This window comes from Ricinus communis, chromosome 2, assembly GCF_019578655.1.
Source record: "Ricinus communis isolate WT05 ecotype wild-type chromosome 2, ASM1957865v1, whole genome shotgun sequence".
Taxonomy (NCBI): Eukaryota; Viridiplantae; Streptophyta; class Magnoliopsida; order Malpighiales; family Euphorbiaceae; genus Ricinus; species Ricinus communis.
Window position 1 is genome coordinate 30,356,949 of NC_063257.1, and position 22,419 is coordinate 30,379,367.

The 22,419-nt window shown below is 34.5% G+C and overlaps 1 protein-coding gene, 1 long non-coding RNA gene, 2 other non-coding genes and 1 pseudogene across 4 annotated transcripts; 1 reads left to right on the forward strand and 4 right to left on the reverse strand.

The window, feature by feature from the left end:
• Window positions 1-2,190: 2,190 nt before the first annotated feature.
• TRNAW-CCA lies at window positions 2,191-2,264 on the reverse strand. The gene has a single exon. It is a non-coding gene; the product is annotated as a tRNA-Trp (tRNA).
• A 183-nt stretch (window positions 2,265-2,447) lies between these two features.
• TRNAP-UGG lies at window positions 2,448-2,521 on the reverse strand. Its single transcript has one exon. It is a non-coding gene; the product is annotated as a tRNA-Pro (tRNA).
• Window positions 2,522-6,767: 4,246 nt separating this feature from the next.
• On the reverse strand, window positions 6,768-11,157 carry LOC107261298. The gene is made up of 2 exons (XR_001535266.3): window positions 10,037-11,157; window positions 6,768-6,958 (listed from the first exon to the last, which is right to left on the reverse strand). It is a non-coding gene; the product is annotated as an uncharacterized LOC107261298 (long non-coding RNA).
• Window positions 11,158-11,757: 600 nt separating this feature from the next.
• Window positions 11,758-21,277, forward strand: LOC125369319 (annotated as a pseudogene).
• Window positions 21,197-22,396, reverse strand: LOC125369170 (DNA-directed RNA polymerase subunit alpha-like). The gene has a single exon (XM_048370894.1). It carries the CDS (start codon window positions 22,394-22,396, stop codon window positions 21,374-21,376), a length of 1,023 nt encoding a protein of 340 aa, XP_048226851.1. The 3' UTR covers window positions 21,197-21,373.
• Between the last annotated feature and the right edge of the window lie 23 nt (window positions 22,397-22,419).

Genomic DNA, 22,419 nt, shown 5'->3' on the forward strand with positions numbered 1-22,419 from the left:
CAATGAATAGGGAAGGTATAGTAATGCTATGAATGACCCAATATCGAATACTAGTAATAATATCAGCAAAAGAACGTTCTCCTGTGCTTCCAGACATAATGAGCTCCACATATTCTTGTATAATCAAAAGGGATCGATTCTGTAAAAGATGAGATCAGTAAATACAATTTCACTGAAATTGAATCTTTGTGAGATCGTCAATATTGTACCAAAGGTTTCTTTAAAGTATATCGAATCGATAGCTATCCTTCTTCCGACGAACGCAACTTCAATCGATGTCGAAATGAAATCTTAGATAATCCCTTTCTTCTTTTCTTTTTCTTGTTGCTATAGAACTGTGTACCATAAGATAAGGTCAGGTAAAATGCGAATTCAACGGGTTATAATAATAATTCATGGAGGAGATTATCATATTTCTGCAATTCAATTAGATGTGAATGGATGTGAAATCAAAAACTTTTGTGGTTATAGAAGAGTTTTTGTTGGAATCCCAACTCCCCCCCCCCCCCCCCTTTTTTTCATTTTGTTTTTTATTTTAAGGAATTGGTTAATCATCTATTAAATTAACAAGTACCAATAGTAGAGAATATTCAATGAAAGAGAAAGAAGGAGAACAAGGAAAAAATAATTGTAATAATCAATATTCGTGATGCACATATTTGTGTATTAGATTTAAAAGGTCTTTCTTGACACTTAACTACATGTTTTTTCATTTTAATATTAATATAATATGGAACGAAAAATGTAAAATCTAGAAAAGAAAAGGATAATTGAAATTACTAGTCTTAAAATCTAGTTGTACAAAAAACAAAAAAAAAGAAAGATTTTCTTTTTTGAGTGATATGATCGTGCGATACTTTTTTTCTTCTTATTTTATTATATTGGATTGGAGATATTATGTGAATGAATCAACTAAAAAATCTAATAAGTTAAATTCAAATTTAAAATAAAAATAGAAAAAAGTAAACAAAAAAAGTAAAAAGGAAAAGGTATTCTAAAGAAAAATAGAGGGTCGTTTTCATTTTAAAATGTAAAAAACGATACAAATTTGATACAAATATACAAATACTAAATAAACTAAAAGAAACTATCAAAATAGAAATAATGTTCCATTTTTTTTTTATTTTTTAGTAATTTCCGTAGTGATTCCAAGAAAGTTTTTTGAATGAAGTTATACAACATAGTTTCTTTATTAATTTTTATTAATATTTTTTATTTTTATTTATTTATTAATATTTATTTAATTATTTTAATTATTTAATAAATTAATATTTAATTATTGTAATATTAGTTTTCTATTTTATTCTATAGTTGTCTAAGGAATCTCTCGATTCGGAATCAAGAGAATATAAGCGGATGTCATAGATGATAAATTGATTTCTTTCTCTACCTATATCATATCACTCTATTTTTTGAGTGCTATCTATAATCTATAATGATAATGATTGATAAATGATTGATAAATAAAAATAAATAAAAAGTGCTCAATTGAACTTTTTCTTTCAATTGGTATTTTTGTTTATCTTCGTATCTTTTATCTTTCAAAAAATCGAACTTAGGAAAGTACTTTTGCTTTACAAGTATATGTATAAAAATGTTTATTTAGTTTCTATATGCTTACTATAACTAGTTATTTCGGTTTTCTACTAGCGGCTTTAACTATAACCTCAGTTCTATTTATTGGTCTGAGCAAGATACGACTTATTTGAAATAAATTCAATGAACAATTTATAAAAAAATTTATAAAAAGAAAAGGAAATTTTTCGGCAGTATTCCATCTATTCTCTTGTTCTTTACCGTGTTAATTTTCAATTCTTGCTTATTGAGATATTTCTTATTGAGATTTTGCTTATTGAGATTTATGGGCAATATGGATTAATATTTAAGGATAGATATTACCTTTCTTTCCCCCCCCCCCCCCCCCCCCCCTTTTTTTTTCAAATAAATTGAAATGATTGAAGATTTTATATTTGGAATCGTCTTAGGTCTAATTCCTATTACTTTGGCCGGATTATTCATAACTGTATATTTACAATACAGGCGTGGTGATCAGTTGGACCTTTAATTAATTAATTAATTAACACCTTATTTTTTTGACATCCTCTTTTTTTTAATCCACAAGAGGTCAAATTCAGATTACTCTTCAATTTTTTCTGTATAAAATTTGACCTAACAAAACAAGAACAGAATCACGCTCTGTAGGATTTGAACCTACGACATTGGGTTTTGGAGATCCACGTTCTACCGAACTGAACTAAGAGCGCTTTCTTATCCCAATCACAAAAAAAATCATACTGTAAGTAAAAAGATTCTTTTTTTAACTACTCCAATATATCTTGAATGCCTATACTATCATATATAATATGATAAAAATAAAAGATTAAGTATGGCCAAGTTTAATTGATCTCAATTGATCCCTCGTTATTACTCAGAGACGAAGAAATAGGTAGGGATGACAGGATTTGAACCCGTGACATTTTGTACCCAAAACAAACGCGCTACCAAGCTGCGCTACATCCCTTTCAATTGGTTTACAATGTTATTGTAAAGAATACCCGTTTTGTTTTCCACATACTTATTTCATTTTCTCCATTGATATACTTTTTCTTTTTGATATCATATCATATATTATATTCATATATTATATAATAATATCGCTTATTATATCTTATTATATAATGATATACTTACGTAATAATAAAATATAATGATAAACTTACGTAATAATAAACTTATGTAAATTTCGTGAATGCTCAGGAGGACATTTTTTCTTTATTTAAGAAAAGGAAAATCGTATCTAGCAAATTGTTGTACATTTTAGTTTGAATTAGAGATTCTGCTTACAAAACAAATGCAAGTGTCCTTTAACTACATATATGTTTGATTATATTTGTATAATTGTTATATATAATTATAATAAAATAAATATTATTTATTACAATAACAATAAAGAATAAAGGAGGGTTTTAAATGCGAGATCTAAAAACATATCTATATGTGGCACCGGTAATAAGTACTCTATGGTTTGCATCTTTAGCAGGTCTATTGAGATCAATCGTTTTTTCCCGGATGCGTTGACATTCCCCTTTTTTTCATTCTAGTTATCAACGTGCGCATGCGGGGGGTGAAGAAGATTAGAGATACAATTAAATATCTGTGACTACTACCCCCCTCCTCTTTTTTTATTTAATTAGAATAAGTTAGAAAAGAAAAAAGAATAAAAGTGGATTCAACCGCAGCAAAATAAAATTCGAAACTTGGGGCCGCAGCTTCAAGTAAAGTAAACTAATTTCAATTAAATTATTAAATTAAGATAAGAGAAGGGAAGTAGAAATTTGATTATTGCAACAGTATTATACAAGATGCTTAAATGAAATACTGTATTGTGATTCTAATCTAAACTTATAATCTAAATATAGTTTAGAATCTTTGTATTACTTATTATTACTATATTAGTTGCAATGAAATCTTTCAAAATTGGATTTCGAGTTAGCAACTTATATTTTTTTCGTTCCTTTCTTCTTCACTTCGGATTGGAAAATCGAAGAGTTGAGTGAATAAAAACCCCAAGGAGGTTCATGGCCAAGGGTAAAGATGTCCGAGTAAGGGTTATTTTAGAATGTACTAGTTGTGTTCAAAACAGTGTTAATAAAAAATCAATAGGTATTTCTAGATATATTACTCAAAAAAATCGACATAATACGCTTAGTCGATTGGAATTGAGAAAATTTTGTCCCTATTGTTACAAACATACAATTCACGGAGAGATAAAGAAATAGACGGAACCGGTCGCCTGCGTGTTGCCTTTACAAGAAAGATGAAAAATGACATAAATGACATATTAATATATAATATGTTATGTTAATATATTGTTAATATATATTAACAATATATTAACATATATCAAAATTATATATAAATTATATATATATATATATATATATATATTTAAATATAAAATAAACAAGCAAAATCCTATTTCTTAATTCTAAATCAATTTTAATCCAATTGAACGAAATAGGATTTTTGAAATAAGGAATAAACAAACCATGGATAAATCCAAACGGCCTTTTCTTAAGTCCAAGCGATCTTTTCGTAGGCGTTTGCCCCCGATCCAATCAGGGGATCAAATTGATTATAGAAACATTTGTTTAATTAGTCGATTTATTAGTGAACAAGGAAAAATATTATCTAGATGGGTGAATAGATTGAGTTTAAAACAACAACGATTAATTACTGTTGCTATAAAACAAGCTCGTATTTTATCTTCGTTACCTTTTCTTAATAATGAAAAACAATTTGAAAAGAAGCGAGCTGGTCACTATAACTACTGATCTTAGAACCAGAAAAATAGGCTTACTCCTCAATTGAATCAAAATTCAAATCCGAATTTAATTTAAACCTAGATTAATGTTTTGTTCAAAAAATCTGAAAATCCAAATTTGAGTGTCGTGTCGTAAGAAAAAAAACGAGTTGGGTAAGAAGAAATTTTTTTTATTGAATGTTTTTGTTCAGTTTGACTACTTTATACTTGATTATATTATCATCATATTTTATCATACTAATTTCTATTCTACCTTCCCGGAATTCATTCTTCAGGGAATTCCATGTAAAATATTTCATAGATTCTTTCCAATTTCCTTATTTGATAATGTCATTGGAAATCATATAAAGGCAATTCCTATTTAATATAGCTATTTGTGCAAGTATTTTACGATTAAGAAGCAACTGTCTCTTGTACGGATTATTTATTAATCTACTATAACTATAGGATACCATATTCTCACGAATTACTGCATTTATCCGAGTGACCCACAAACGACGAAAATATCTTTTTTGCCTATCTCTATCCCGATGGGCCAAAGCCAAAGCTCTTATTTTTTGTTGAATAATAGTTCGAGTAAGTCTTGAATGAGCCCCGCGAAAGCTTGATGCGAATAAACGAATTTTTATTCTGCGCCTCCGAGCTATATATCCTCGTCTAATTCTGATCATTGAATAAATGAAACTTTGATAAATAACTAATTGATTTCCTTTCTTTCAGTTATTCTTTTCCCCTTTTCTATAATAACAAAACGGATTCTTCCAGTGTATAAAATAATAATTCCAACGGCTTTTGCTACTATAACCTTCCCAACCACGATTTTTTCTTTCGAGGCATTTCACCTCGAAATAAGAAACTGTATTGATACTAGGTATCAAACAAAAATATAATAAAAAAGTAGTAAATAAAAATATAGAAATAGATAAATAAATAATAGAAATAATAGTGGGTTCCATCGTTTCTATGGTTACTTCTTAAACGGTGAGGTCTTCTCTATACACCGGACCCCTCCTTATTTAATCATTTAATCAATGCTATTGTTAACATGTACAATCCACACTTTTTGGCTCTACCCATGAATTATCTAGTAATAGGTCTTTCACAAGGAGATCCATCTATACAGTAACGGTATTTAATTATGAAGATTTTCTAATTAGTTGACCCTGTTAGTCCGTTCCTGTAAGAGTAGGGGTATAATTTTTGGCCTTTTAATTTAAATAAGATTAATAAGATTTTTCCCACTTAAAGGATAATCATTTGTTACCAATGGGAAACTCTTTCTCGTTTTAAATTGAAAATTGAGGTTGCATCAATGAAACCATAAATTTGATACACAATAGACGAATATGATAGATCTTTTTTTTTTTCAGATAATGAAGGGGATTCTTTTATTCTATCTTATTCATCCGTACTGATCATAGATACTGGAAAAAGTTTTCTTTTGTCCAAGTTCACGATCTGAACAAGTCGCACATACACCCTAGTACATGTTCCTCGGTGCTGAGGACATCCCCCGAGAGCGAGGGATTTGGTGATATTTCTGATTGGCTGTCTTGTGTTTCTAATAAGTTGTTTAATAGTTGGCATGTTGAATCATATGCATAATGGGCTGGTTTAGATCGATCCTAACCGAATGATTATGAATTTTTTCTATATTAATATTCTATTATTAAATAATTATTAAATAATTATTAGAATATTAAAGAATATTTAATTGAAATTGAAAGTTCGGTAAGAAAAAATATATTCAATCGTGATTTGCATGAAATTTCTGCTATTTCTTATGCAACTGCTACAAGATCAACAATTCCATGAGCTTGGGCTTCTGCTGCTGACATAAAAACATCTTTTTCCATGTCTTCGGATACAACCCATAAAGGTTTTCCCATTCTTTGTGCATAAATCCTTGTGAGGATTTCGCACAGTTTCATTAGTTCTTCTACTTCCAGGACAAATTCTCCTATTTGGGCCTCATAAAAACCAGCAATAGGTTGATGAATCATTACCCTGATGATATAAGAAAAAAATGGCTATTCTATCTCGCATAATAAATAAAAAGATGACGAGAAGAGAGGAATAATAAGAAAAAAAAAGATAGAATTGAACAACCGTACAGGCATTGTTTACGCATTGCATACGGCTCCACAATGGAATTCACTTTTACTTACCTTTTTTTATCGAATAAAAACATAGAGTTTATCAGGTTTAAATCAGTAAATGATCCAATAACCACCCTTTCCTTGCCTTTGGAGGAGTTAAAAAATAAAAAAAAATACTATGGTGGTCCCGTTGCTTTATTTCATCAGTGATTTAGCAATCCCAAAAGTTTTTTTTTATTTGAAAAATAAATCTTTTTTTCGTACTCTTTTATTTTTATAAAATAAATAATGTTAAGAGCCCTCCGATGCGAAAACAAAAAGTTTGTGACGCTGAAATACGCCCCTGATAGAATAAAATCAGAAATACCCTTACTTAATATCTCATACTACTCTTTCGATACATAATCTAATGTTTAAAAAAACAATTCTTATATCTATATCGAATTCGAACTGCCATGCTATTATTACTTAATATTTATATTTCAATATTTCATATGGCGAAGGCATAGTTTTCTTTTTTCTTTCAAATAAAAACCTGTAACACCCGGAATTTTTTTTATATTTAATAATGAGTTTTTATTTAAGTTAATTTTAGCTTTATTATTATTGGGTTTAATTTGAAATGATTTAATGAAAAATTTAATATTAATCAAATAAATGAGTTATTTTCTATACCCAATTAGTTTGAAATTTTAAGAAATTATTCAAGTAAATTATTTGAGAAATGATTATATTTTGGTTATTCAAAATTTTTCCAAATGCATATTTATATAAGTAAAATTATATATCGGAAAATTTTGGAAGAAATTATAAAGGATGTTTTTATAAAAGAATTTTGGGAGAATTGGTATTATAATTGATTAGTAGTATTAAATTTTAAGTTGGAAATTGATTATTTAATTTAATTGTGTAGGATTTAATTGGAGGATAATTTTGGAATAAGGATTAAAAGTATAATTTTATTTTTATGGGGTTTTAATGGAAATTTGTGAGTTTGGTATTTTCGTAAATAAATATGGTGGGTATTTTTGTAATTGTGTATTTTCAATAATTCGGATTTGGCCCAAATTAATTAGTTAAGGGCTTAATTGAAAGGCTAAAAAGAAGTTTGGGGGTCAAACTGGAATTCTGCGGGATGAAATTGTAAGTAATTAAGAAAGTTGAGGGACCAAATTGCAATAAGGAAAAGTTCGGGGGCTTAATGACGATATTGAAAGGAATGGAAGTCGAGGAAGAAGAAGAGAGGAAGAGAGTTGTCGGGGGGAGAGAGAGGCGGAGGAAGGAGGCGTCGGGGGTCGTCCGGGGGCCCGGTGCGGGCGTGGGCTGGCAGCACCAGGAGAGGCAGCGGCTCATGAGGAGGAAGATGGCCGAAGCTTCCTTGCCGTCTTGGCGTTCGGCGTCGGTGGTCGCTGATCTTAGTGCCGATCGACTCCTCTCGGCCCTCGGCTTTGTTTTGGCGGCCGGTGTCGGCGATGGTGGCCAGAATCGGAGATTCATTGTGGAGAGAAAATGGTGGCGGCGTTTTAGGCTTTTCCGGCGAGCTCCGACGGAGGATGGATGATCGGAGGATGTATCCCGACTCTCCTCGGCTCAAGCTTCGCGATGGCACTAGTTTCGTGGCGATCGGGCTTCGTTTGCGAATCGACGGTCGAGATCGTCCGCAAATCTCTCTGGATGATCGGGTGTCAGATCGGAAAATCGGAAGTGGGAATCATCATCAGCGCGTCGTTGCGAGTCCGATGGTGTGTCCTGATCGTCGATCGGACTCCGTGGCCGGGAAGCCGGAGCGATCGAGCGTCTCGGTAATTTTCTTTGGCCCGTTAATTTTAGAAATTCTTGGTTTAATTGTGTCTATTGGATTATATTGAGTATTTGATGATATTGTGAGTCAAAAATAATTGTCTGTGAGTTGCCTGCCTTGTGTTTTGTGCTGTGTGGCGGAGTCGGGAAATAGTGAAGTTTGGGGACCCGACTCCTGTTGTTTAAATTGTTGGATATTTGGAGTGTTTTTCTGGCAGGTCCTGGACCCGTTTTTACGGGGGGTAATGTTCGTGTTGTAGGGGAGGTTCTGCCGGATTTTCGGTAGAATTCTCCTGAGTCGAGATTCTTAGACAGTCGATCACAGGAGTCTAGACCTAGGATTAATGATCGATTGTTTGACATTTTGATAAATTGTTTTCCGTGATTAGATGATCTGTCATTGGCTCGCTCCAACCGAGGCACGGGAGCGAGCTAGGAGGTCGCCAATTCTGTGAGTTAAAGTCATTTAATCTTTGCGCTATTGCTAGTCTGATTTTAATATGCTATTTAGAATTTGTGCTTAATATGATTATTAGTATCGCAAAATAAATGATTTCACTTGATTATTAATGTTTGAAATAATATAAATATTATTATTAGTATGTTATAATAAGACAAACGTTATTATTTTTCCCTCACAAATTGCACGTTGTTTTATCTTAAATCTTTAATCTTTATTTCCGATATGTGTTGGATGAGTTCATCGGATAATGATATTTATTATATGTGATGATTGCGAATTGGGAAATGTGGCTTGTAGAATATGCCACTTTGATGGGTTACATCGGAGGCGTCTGCCGGTAATGATCATGGACATGTAATAAGATATTTATGGGTTTGCCCACGGTGAGCATGGCTCTCCGGGCTGATTTGTGTAAATTACGGGAGGTAAGGTCCCTGGTCGAGCATTGCTCTCGGGCGCCCGATCTTATTGGATTAAGAGAGCCGAATGGCTACTAGATTTCTTATTTGGATACTTAAGTGACCGGTGGAGGTAAGGTCCCTGGTGAGCATTGCTCTCGGGGCGCCAGTCTTATTGGATTAAGAGAGCCGAATGGCTACTAGATTTCTTATTTGGGTACTTAAGTGACCGGACTAGAGGTAAGGTCCCGGTCGAGCATTGCTCTCGGGGCGCCCGATCTTATTGGATTAAGAGAGCCGAATGGCTACTAGATTTTGGGGTTTAGGGTTCTACCGAGCCACTCGTCCCGTAAAAGTAAAAATATATTTTTATTTATTCATTTATTAATTTATTGTGGTATGATTATAATATGGATTGTATTTACGTGCATGGTTGATATTTTGATTCGAATGATTAATATTTTATGTGAAGGAAATAGTAGGGTATGATTATAGTATGGTTTGATATCTGATTTGAATAATCTATGTTTTTTTTTCGAGAAGAAGCAATAGTCTCTAGATTATTTGATTTTAACTCACTCTCCCGATCTCATTTTCTTATTTTGATTCGTATTTATTAGTTCTCCGACTCTTATTCGATAACTTGACTCCTTCATCATCGGGTGATGTATTTGATTTGGTATGTAAATTGGTAAATCTTAGATCCTCCATGAGTAGTAATAGTAGATGTATCGTTTGTAAATTTTCGAGTTTGGTCTCGCCTAGTTTTTCCGCGCATCAAGTATTTATGTAGAATGTAGCTATTAAGATAATTTATGGTTTTAATAATATTAATTTGAGATGAGATTTGTTTAAATCAGTGAGTGTCAGGCTTACTACGGGTTTCGGTGGCCTTAAGCCTACCCATTCCCTAGTGCCGGTCACGGGCCCACGGGTGGGGTCGTGACAAAACCCATTGGCGCCAAGCATGAGGGATTGCTAAACGTTTGGTAATTTTTCCTCCAACTAGGATAAAAGATGCCATTGAAGCAGCTAATCCCATGTATACTGTTTGTACATCTGGTCGCACAAATTGCATAGTATCATAAATAGCTATTCCGGGTATTAACCATCCCCCAGGAGAGTTTATAAACAAATACAAATCTTTAGTCTCACTCTCTATACTGAGATATACCATAAGACCAATAAGTTGATTCGAGATATTGCTATCAACATCTTGACCTAAAAAAAGTAATCTTTCTCGATAAAGTTGGTTGATTAAGATAAATTTCTATCTTCTAGGAACCGTACGTGCACCTTTTGATGCATACGGTTCAACAAAAATCGACGAAAATAAAATAAAGAATCAATGTGTAGATTCCAACCTTCCTTTTTTGATAGTGAGTACTTTTTAACTTAACTCTTTTTTTTTTCTAATGTCTAATGCTAATGAAAGGGCTTTTCTTCTAGTTTTCAAGAAAGATGAGTTTTAAGCCGTTTACCTATAAAATAAAAAAAGGTTTCCTTATAAAGATAAAAAAAATATTATTAAACTTATCAAACAAACTTCTCATTGATGTATTTTTTCATCGAGATTCAATTCAAATCACGACAGCATTATCTTGTTCCTGAATGGGTTTCTTCAATTCTTTTAGGTTAGTGCTCTACTCCGAGTAAAGATTTGCCCGATTTTTATTTGCACATATAGAGCAAATGCCCCAATATCGTGTCTTTTTGTTACAACTTCTTTTTTTTTATTTAATTCATTTCACGTCTTCTGCCAAATATTTGACATATTCATTATTATATTATTCGATTGAGTATGATTAGCAGTTTGAATTATTTCAACTTCATAAATAGAATATGATACAAGCAGTAATCATAATAGATATATTACCAATTAGGTTCTTCTAAACGGAGCCTGGATACTTCATTTTTTTGGTCCAAACAAGCCAACCATAAATTATTCTAATTGATATATATAATATTAATCTGAGTACCTCAAAAGCATAGATCTAATTGGACTTCATTGCATTTCACGCTCCAAATTTTGGATGATTTAATCAATCTTTCTTGGGCAAAATCGAGGATATATCAATCGGGGGAGAGAATGGGGCAATCCCGTATGACCCAATATATCTGACAAGTCGCACTATACGTCAATCCAAATGGAATCGTCTTCCCTAGGATTTCGAAAAGTGACTTTTGGAACACCAATAGGCATTAACTGAGAGAAAAATTTTAAGTACTCTATTTCACTTTGATGTGAAAATGTAACAATGAATTTATTGTCTTATAAGAATGAATTTATTCTCTTAATAATAATAACCTTTATAATATTTTATACAAGGATTCGATAAGTTTATATTTATATATTTAATATATTTATATATATATAATATATAAATATATATAAAAATATGTATATAAAAAATAAAAAAGGGAAGACAAAACCAATAGAGTTCAATTCTTACGAATAGGTACTTTGAATGATGAACAAATCTCTATGCATTCGCTCATATAAAATAGAGTCAACCCCCACTGCGTATTGGTACTTATCGGGTATAGAATAGATCCGGTTCTCTTTTCTTTGTTCCTACGAAATTGTTACATTATTAATAAAATAAAAAGAAAAGAATAGAAAAATATTAATTCTTTCTCCGAGATAATCTACTTAAAAGGAGAGATCCATAACATAGTTTTTCCAGTGCAATAAAGTTACATAGTGTCTATTTTTCGTTAATAAAGGGGTATTTCCATGGGTTGCCTTGGTATCGTGTTCATACCGTCGTATTAAATGATCCCGATCATTTCTTTGTCATCCATATAATGCATGTGACTTTAGTTGCTGGTTGGGCTGATTCGATGGCTCTTTATGAATTAGCAGTTTTTGATCCCTCTGACCCCGTTGTCGATCCAATATGGAGACAAGGTATGTTTGTTATACCCTTCATGACTCGTTTAGGAATAACCAATTCATGGGGTGGTTGGAGTATCACAGGAGGAACTATAACGAATCCGGGTATTTGGAGTTATGAAGGCGTGGCTGGGGCGCATATTGTGTTTTCTGGCTTGTGCTTATTGGCAGCTATTTAGCATTGGGTGTATTGGGATCTAGAAATAGTTTGCGGTGAACGTACAGGAAAACCTTCTTTGGATTTGCTAAAGATCTTTGGAATTCATTTATTTCTCTCAAGGGTGGCTTGCTTTGGGTTTGGCGCTTTTCATGTAACCGGGTCGTATGGTCCTGGAATATGGGTGTCCGATCCTTATGGACTAACTGGAAAAGTACAACCCGTAAGTCCAGCATGGGGTGTGGAAAGGTTTGATCCTTTTGTTCCGGGAGGAATAGCCTCTCATCATATTGCAGCGGGTACATTGGGTATATTAGCAGGCCTATTCCATCTTAGTGTGCGTCCACCCCAATGTTTATACAAAAAATTATGTATGGGAAATATTGAAACTGTCATTTCCAGTAGTATCACTTTGTCTTTTTGCGACTTTTGTTGTTCTTTGGAACTATGTGGTATGGTTCAACAACTACTCCGATTGAATTATTTAGTCCCACTCGTTATTAATGGGATCAAGGATACTTCCAGCAAGAAATATATCGAAGAGTTAGTGCTGGGTTGGTCGAAAATCAAAGTTTATCTGAAGCTTGGTCTAAAATTCCCAAAAAATTAGCTTTTTATGATTATATCGGCAATAATCCCAAGTAAAAGGTGGATTGTTCGGAAGCGAGCTCAATGGACAATGGAGATGGAATAGCTGTTGGGTGTTTAGGACATCCTATCTTTAGAGATAAAGAAGGGCGTGAGCTTTTTGTACGTCGTATGCCTACTTTTTTTGAAACATTTCCAGTTGTTTTGGTAGACGGAGATGGAATTGTTAGAGCCGATGTTCCTTTCGAAGGGCAGAGTCAAAGTATAGTGTCGAACAAGTAGGTGTAACCATTGAGTTCTATGGTGGCGAACTAAATGGAGTCAGTTATAGTGATCCTGCTACTATGAAAAAATATGCTAGACGCGCTCAATTGGGTGAAATTTTTGAATTAGATCGCGCTACTTTGAAATTCGATGGTGTTTTTTGTAGCAGTCCAAGGGGTTGGTTTACTTTTGGACATGCTTCGTTCGCTCTGCTCTTTTTTTCCTGACACATTTGGCATGGTGCTCGAACTTTGTTCAGAGATGTTTTTGCTGGCATTGATCTAGATTTAGACGTTCAAATGGAATTTAGAGCATTCCAAAAAATTGGAGATCCGACTACAAGAAGACAGGTAGTCTGACACAATATTTGATATCTCTTACTTTCTGCCTCTATTCTATTTTCTTTTTGTAATTTGACACAAGGTACTAGAGATATCTGAATTTGAATTGCCGTCCTTTCTTTGAATCTTGTTCTTTTTTTATCCAGGAGACGATTTCAAATAAATAGGTATGGAAGCTATAATTGTAAACCACGATTGAATTTATGGAAGCATTGGTTTATACATTCCTTTTAGTCTCAACATTAGGAATCATTTTTTTCGTTATCTTTTTTCGCGAACCACCTAAAGTTCCAACTAAAAAGATAAAATGATTTTTCATTATCTTAATTGAAGTAAAGAGCCTCCCAATTTTGGGAGGCTCTTTACTTCAACTAGTCCCCGTGTTCCTCGAATGGATCTCTTAGTTGTTGACAGGGTTGCCCAAAAGCAGTATATAAGGCATACCCAGTAAAACTTACAAGTAAACCAGATATAAAGATGGCGACTAAGGTCGCTGTTTCCATTATTATATAATTTAATTTCAAGACCACAATGGATCTATGATAAGATCATTTATTTACAACGGAATGGTATACAAAGTCAACAGATCTCAATTACTACAAATAGGATTTATGGCTACACAAAGCGTAGAGGGTAGTTCTAGATCTGGTCCAAGACGAACTGTTGTAGGGGATTTATTGGAACCATTGAATTCGGAATATGGTAAAGTAGCTCCTAGATGGGGAACTACTCCTTTGATGGATGTCACAATGGCTCTATTTGCGGTATTCCTATCTATTATTTTGGAGATTTATAATTCTTCCGTTTTACTAGATGGAATCTCAATGAATTAGATTTACAAGAATCACTAAGTCCTAATTTTTCAATACAAAAGAAGCATTTTGGCTTGGTCTCGGATTTTTGATTCTATTTTGGTAGTTTGATCGTGAAATTTCTTTCTTTCTGTATTTCTGGAATATGAGTGTGCGACTTGTTATAATTGATCCTATTGATAGTACAGAGAGTGGGCCTGTCGTCTTGATAGAGATGATTTTTTACCTCGTCAGGTATTTATTTTAGTATCTAGAGCACGGAATATATGAAATAGATTATGAAGTATTAGAACTATGATTCATACTTAATATTCAGATCCCGTGACCGGATTCCAAAACATTTCAAAGAATTATAAATTGAAAGATTTTTCCTCCTCTTTTTCTATGTTTGATCAAAGGACAAACCTTTCTTTGAATTTTTACTCATTATATTTATTCAGTGAATAAGTGATGGTACAATGGTTCTTACTCAGGGAATCTTTGGACTTAGTTTGAAGTTTTTATTAAGTCATCGTGGTTCTAATATGAATATGAGATTTCAATCGATTTATAGGATCTTAACAAGAAAATTCCTATCAATAATAATGAAAACAACTGTCACGACCCACTTTGGGGGCCCGTGACCAAGTTGGTATCAGAGCTTAGGTTTAGATTTCCTTCGACCTAAGTTAAGATTTTTCTTGGTACTGCGGAGTTAGGATCAAGTCTGTCTTGTTGTTTTCATTGACTCCAGTGTCTCAGCCTTCACTATTAGAGAGTCAGTCTTTCTTTTCTTGTAAGCTTGTCTTTGGTGCTGTGCTGAGAATGAGCTTTGTAGCAATGGGAAGATCCGAAGCGCGATAGACTCGTGCTGTTTCTTCAAGTGATTAGTGCAGTCCACCTTTAGAAGCTTTGATTGTTGTTTCGATGGTGGGCACCGCAGTCAGTTTTAGTGTAGAGCGTGGTTGCAGTCGTGTCATGAACTGCCTCGTCATCGCATCAGGCATCGTCTTTTTGAGTAGCACCGAAGTTAGTGCCTGGGAAGTCGAGCGGATGTCAGCTATTATGGTTGAGTTTTGTGGTTGTAAGAAGCTTAAGAAAGATGGCAGGAGTATTTTCGGACGCTCGGAAATCCAGAGAAACTTAAGCGAACATTGTTTATTTTTCTAAGTAGAACAAGTGTTTTAAAATACAATATTGCGCCCAGTCCTATAAGAATGCATTATGGCATTTCACTGTTAGGCATACATAAATTCATTTTAGGGCATGCATCATACATTGTGCATTGCAACCCTTGGTGATAGGGGGCATCATCACCCTGGCGCGCGATATTGTAGAATTTTATATAAAGAAAAATGGCTAGAGATTTTACGATTTTGTAAAAGTGTTTTTCAAGATAATAAAGTTTTTATCAGTGATGATTATAAAGTAAATAAATAAGTAAAATTTTTAAAGTAAATAGTGTTAGCTTGAGAATTCTCTGGATGACGAGTTGAGTTGTTGAGAGAGTGAGTATGTGGAGCTGTAGGCCCCATGTTAGATTATAAGGGAGGCTTTTGGATTTCAGTCAAGGAGGAATCTTGTGTCAGGATGGCATGGGTTGTGTCGGTTGATGCGATCAGATGGATGTTATATCGAGGATGATGTGATATAGATGTTAAGGATTTTTCTGTACGTGCAAGGGGCACGTCATTAGGAAGGAAATTTGGTGAGTGGATTTTTGGCAGGATCAGAATTGGCCCTTCTTGTGTGGAAACCCTTGGTTTTGTCGGCAGGTTGGTGAGGTGGCATGTAAGTTGGACTTGCCGCCAAGTATTAGTAATGTTCTCTGAGGTTAAATCCAGTTGTTCGTAGGTCTGAGTTGAGGAAGTATATTTTCGATCCTTTGCTCGTGTTGGATCCTCAGTGTGTGAATGTAAGTAAAGATTTGGTTTCCGAGGAGTAGTAAGTGAGGATCGCGGATTTTCAGGTTCGCCAGTTTTATTTAAGGGTTTTGTCGATGAGTCTTGTGGTTTATTTCTGCCGAGGGAAAAGTTCCCGAAAAGCCGAGTGGAGATGAGAGGTTCCTAATTAGTTTCAGTCTTAGAGTGTAACCCCTTTTCTTTTAAAATTCGAGGTCGAATTTTTTTTTAAGGGGGGGAGAATGTAACACCCGTAATTTTTATATATTTAATAAATGAGTTATTTTCTATACCCAATTAGTTTGAAATTTTAAGAAATTATTCAAGTAAATTATTTGAGAAATGATTATATTTTGGTTATTCAAAATTTTCCCAAATGCATATTTATATAAGTAAAATTATATATTGAAAAATTTTGGAAGAAATTATAAAGGATGTTTTTATAAAAGAATTTTGGGAAAATTGGTATTATAATTGATTAGTAGTATTAAATTTTAAGTTGGAAATTGATTATTTAATTTAATTGTGTGTTAGGACTAAATTGGAAATTTATTTTGGAATAAGGATTGAAAGTATAATGTTATTTTTATAGGGTTTTAATGGAAATTTGTGAGTTTGGTATTTTCGTAAATAACTATGTCGGTCAGGGGTATTTTTGTAATTGTGTATTTTCAATAATTCGGATTTGGCCCAAATTAAATAGTTAAGGGCTTAATTGAAAGGCTAAAGGAAAGTTTGGGGGTCAAATTGAAGTTCTGCAGGATGAAATTGTAAGTAATTAAGGAAGTTGAGGGACCAAATTGTAATAAGGAAAAGTTCAGGGGTCAAATGTCGATATTGAAAGGAATGGAAATCGGGGAAGAAGAGAGGAGGAGAGAGAAAAAGCGGGCGTCGCGCGAGAAGAAGGAGGAGGAGGCCGGGTCTTGCGTCGTCGGTAGGTGGCGGCCGGCTTCTTGGCGTCGGCTGATGCGGCTCTAGCGGCGTGGTAGCGGAATCATGACGTGTGGGCGGCGGCCGAGGCCGTTCGGCCGTTCGGCGGTGTTGGCCGTCGAGTGGTGATCGGCTCCTCTCGGCAAGGGCTCTCTTTTGGCAGCAGCGGCAACGCCTGTGGTGGCCGGAGACGGAGGTTCCGGTGGAGAGAGAAAGTAGGGGGCAGCCGCGTTTTTGGGTTTTTCCGGCGAGCTCCGGCGAGCTATGGAAGATCGGAGGACGTATCCCGACTCTCCTCTGCTCAAGCTTCGCGATGGCACTGGTTTCGTGGCGATCGGGCTTCGTTTGCAAATCGACGGCCGTGATCGTTCGCAAATCTCTCCGGACGATCGGGTGTCAGATCGAAAAATCGGAAGCAGGGATCGTCATCAGCGCGTCGTTGTGAGTTCGATGGTGTGTTCGGATCGTCGATCGGACTCCGAAACCCGTAGTAAGCCTTACCAACCCGCAAATCCATATATACAATTAACCAAATATAAAGTAGTCATAATTGTCTTGCATAATACATCATCATACTACTAACAGGAGTCAGAATAGTTATATAAATTTTAAAATTTCCTACTGCGGATACTCTAGAGTAAAAATGACAAGTATATAAGTATAAGATAATTACAAAAGTCCGAAGAAGAAGAAGGCTTACTACGGGTTTCGGAGTCCGATCGACGATCCGAACACACCATCGAACTCTGGCAGCGATGGCGATCCACCTTCCGATTTTTCGATCTGACACCCGATCGTCCGGAGAGATTTGCGAACGATCACGGCCGTCGATTTACAAACGAAGCCCGATCGCCACGAAACCAGTGCCATCGCGAAGCTTGAGCAGAGAAGAGTCGTGATACGTCCTCCGATCTTCCATAGCTCGCCGGAGCTCGTCGGAAAAACCCAAAAATGCGACTGCCCCCTACTTTCTCTCTCCACCGGATCTTCCGTCTCCGGCCACCACAGGCGTTGCCGCTGCTGCCAAAAGAGAGCCCTTGCCGAGAGGAGCCGATCGCCACTCGACTCGGCCGCCAACACGGAAGCGGAGCGGCCTCCGAAGCCGTGCTCCACACGTCGCGATTCCGCGCCTGCTTCTTTGCCGACGCCGTAGCCTATCGACGCCGATCGCCCGCCCGGCGACGCCGCCCTGCCTCCCCTTCTTCTCGCCCGCTTTTCTCTCTCCTCCTCTCTTCTTCCCCGATTTCCATTCCTTTCAATATCGACATTTGACCCCTGAACTTTTCCTTATTACAATTTGGTCCCTCAACTTCCTTAATTACTTACAATTTCATCCTGCAGAACTTCAATTTGACCCCCAAACTTTCCTTTAGCCTTTCAATTAAGCCCTTAACTATTTAATTTGGGCCAAATCCGAATTATTGAAAATACACAATTATAAAAATACCCCTGACCGACATATTTATTTACGAAAATACCAAACTCACAAATTTCCATTAAAACCCCATAAAAATAACATTATACTTTCAATCCTTATTCCAAAATAAATTTCCAATTTAGTCCTAACACACAATTAAATTAAATAATCAATTTCCAACTTAAAATTTAATACTACTAATCAATTATAATACCAATTTTTCCAAAATTCTTTTATAAAAACATCCTTTATAATTTCTTCCAAAATTTTTCAATATATAATTTTACTTATATAAATATGCATTTGGAAAAATTTTGAATAACCAAAATATAATCATTTCTCAAATAATTTACTTGAATAATTTCTTAAAATTTCAAACTAATTGGGTATAGAAAATAACTCATTTATTAAATATATAAAAATTCCGGGTGTTACAACAACAATAAGGCTGCATTACATAAAAAGAAAATACGAAAAGAATGGGTAAATAGAAGATTCAAGAGGCCTGTAACAATCAACACCAAGAGATGAATGAGCCAACTTGATATTTTGGCATTATAACCACAAAGAAGAGTTTTCAAAGAAGAGTTTTTGGATTTTTTTTTTTCGTATCATCATCTTCAAAGAAAACTGTTGAATCATAGGATTAAGAAGTTTCTATTCTATTACCCATATCCGTTTCAACTAGTATTTTGGTGGTTCCGTTTGAGCCGTACGAGATGAAATTTTCATATACGGTTCTCGGAGGGGGAGGCCCTCTGGTTTACCTATCTCAATAAAGTTTATGATTGGTTCGAAGAACGTCTCGAGAGTCAAGCGATTGCAGATGATATAACTAGTAAATATGTTCCTTCCCACGTCAACATATTTTATTGTTTAGGAGGAATTACGCTTACTTGTTTTTTAGTACAAGCAGCTACGGGGTTTGCTATGACTTTTTACTACCGTCCAATCCCATTCTTGAGGCTTTTGCTTCTGTTCAATACATAATGACTGAAGCTAACTTTGGTTGGTTAATCCGATCAGTTCATTGATGGTCGGCAAGTATGATGGTTTTAATGACGATCCTGCACGTATTTCGTGTGTATCTCACTGGTGGCTTTAAAAAACCTCGTGAATTGACTTGGGTTACAGGTGTGGTTCTTGCTGTATTGACCGCATCTTTTGGCGTAACTGGTTATTCCTTACCCTGGGACCAAATTGGTTATTAGGCAATAAAAATTATAACATGTGTGCCAGAAGCTATTCCTGTAATAGGATCGCCTTTGGTAGAGTTATTACGTGGAAGTGTTAGTGTAGGACAATCCACTTTGACTCGTTTTTATAGTTTACACACTTTTGTATTACCTCTTCTTACTGCCGTATTTATGTTAATGCACTTTCCAATGATACGTAAGCAAGGTATTTCAGACCCTTTATAGTATAGAGAATATAGATTATAAATATTTGTAATCAACCATTGATCGCTTTGGGGAGGAAGAATAGTATTTCATTGCTACAAATATGGATTATTGAAAAGAATAAGACATGTATTTGGATATTTCCCTTCAACTCCAATTTTCTTTTTTTACATGAATAGTTGAAGCGAATTCTCCTAAGAGAAAAATGGATTATGGGAGTGTGTGACTTGGACTATTGATTTGGCCGTGCGGATATATGCCCTTATCCACCACATTGGAATTAATAACCAAATGTGTCTTTGTTCCAACCACTGCGTAAGCCCCATACAGAGGATAGGCTGGTTCACTTGAAGAGAATCTTTTCTATGATCAGATCCAATCATGTTGTACATGAATAGGCTCCGTAAAACCCAGTAGAATAAGCGATATGGTAGAATCTATATTCTATTTTACCTATTTTATTTATATGTTTTATTTTATTTATTTCCTTTACTTTATTACTTAATACTTTATAGATTACTTAATACTTTATAGTATGGAAATGCAGTCATTTCCTCTGCATTGATCCGATTTATGATACTATTGGAATGAAGTGAAATAAGGGATCTAAAGAATGACATATGCTAAACTATATTAGTAACAAGTAAATCCTTTGTATGTAAAAAGTCTCGATATTTTTTAGAGATAAAGGCCAATCGAAAGGTCTGAGACGACCCAAAAAGCACTTAATCGTGATCACCTTTTAGGCCTACTTGGGTATTGAGCATTTACCTGTAAGAATGAATTCCTTGCTATGGATAATTAATTGCAACTCTGGAAAAAGGAATCCAGTCAATTTTTTATTACATAATATTACATAAAATCATTCATATATGTGTAGACATGGCTAACATTTTATATTTTATAAGATCTATACATACAAGATTTCTTTTATATAGATCTGTTTGATTCGTTTGATTCTTGCTCGAGCTGGATGATGAAAAATTATCATGTCCGGTTCCTTCGGAGGATGGATTTATAAGAATTCACCTATCCTAATAACAAAAAAACCTGACTTGAATGATCCTGTATTAAGGGCTAAATTGGCTAAGGGAATGGGTCATAATTATTACAGAGAACCCGCATGGCCCAATGATCTTTTATATATTTTTTTCGGTAGTAATTCTAGGTACTATTGCATGTAATGTAGGATTAGCGGTTCTCGAACCATCAATGATTGGTGAACCTGCGGATCCATTTGCAACTCCTTTGGAAATATTGCCTGAATGGTATTTCTTTCCTATATTTCAAATACTTCATACAGTACCTAATAAGTTATTGGGTGTTCTTTTAATGGTTTCAGTACCTGCAGGATTATTAACAGTACCCTTTTTGGAGAATGTTAATAAATTCCAAAATCCATTTCGTCATTCACAACCGTCTTTTTAGTTGGTACTGCAGTAGCCCTTTGGTTAGGTATTGGAGCAACATTGCCTATTGATAAATCCCTAACTTTAGGTCTTTTTTAAATTGATTCAATTGTAAAATAAAATATCATGACGTGTATGTCTATCTAGGGAATAGTCGCTTCAAAGTGAATTCTCCCTAGATAATATCTATCGGATTTATATTTTATTCTTTGGTAAAAAAATTAAATTGCGAAATTTTTTTCTATTTCTAGAATACCCAATATGTCTTACATCGTCTATACGAAAATGTTCAATTTTCATAAGATCTTCTTGACTCTTATTCAAAAGGTCCGATAATGTATGTATATTGGATCTTTTGAGGCAATTATAGATCTTAGGAGTCAATTCTGATTGGTCAATAAAAACGTATTTTAATATTATTTCGTTTTGATTTTTTCTTAATTTAGTCAATCTATCATAAAAGGTAAAAAGAGGTAAAGTAACCTTGTGTTGATTTTTTTCTAAATGGAAGTTTTCTTCTTCTGCATGTAGAAAAGGAATAAATAAATAAATCAAATTCTGGGAGGCTTCATGAAGTGCTTCTTTAGGAGTTAAACTCCTATTTGTCCATATTTCGAGAAAAAGTATCTCTTGCTTTTCATTCCCATTTCCATAAGAATGCACACTACGATTCACATTTCGAACAGGCATAAATACAGCATCTATAGGATAACTTCCCTCGTGAAAGTTATTTGTCGGTTTTATACGATAGCCGTGATTTCTCTCGATTTGTAATCCAATACACAAATTAATTGGTTCCGTTAGGCTAGCGATATGCTGTGTATTATGAATGATTTCTACAAAAGGTGGTAAAATGATGTCTTGAGCAGTTATATATCCAGGACCCTTGACACAAATAGACGCGTCACAAGTTCCATACAAATTGCTTCTCAATACAATTTCTTTCAAACTCATTAAAATTTCATGTATTGATTCTTGAATACCTGCTATAGTCGAAAATTCGTGCGGTATTTTCTCAGATTTTGCACGTGTGATACATGTTCCTTCGATTTCTCCAAGAAAAGCTCTTCGCGTCGCAATGCCTATTGTGTCGGCTTGGCCTTTCATAAGTGGTGACAGAATAAAGTGTCCATAAAAAAGACGCTTATTGTCAGTTCTTGATTCAACACATTTCCACTGGAGTGTCCGAGTAGATATTGTTACTTTCTCTCGAATCATAATAATATTGAAATCATTGAATT

What these genes read in the sequence shown, in the direction of transcription:
- LOC125369170 (XM_048370894.1), bottom strand. Translation starts at nt 22,396, where the DNA reads ATGATTCGAGAGAAAGTAACAATATCTACTCGGACACTCCAGTGGAAA.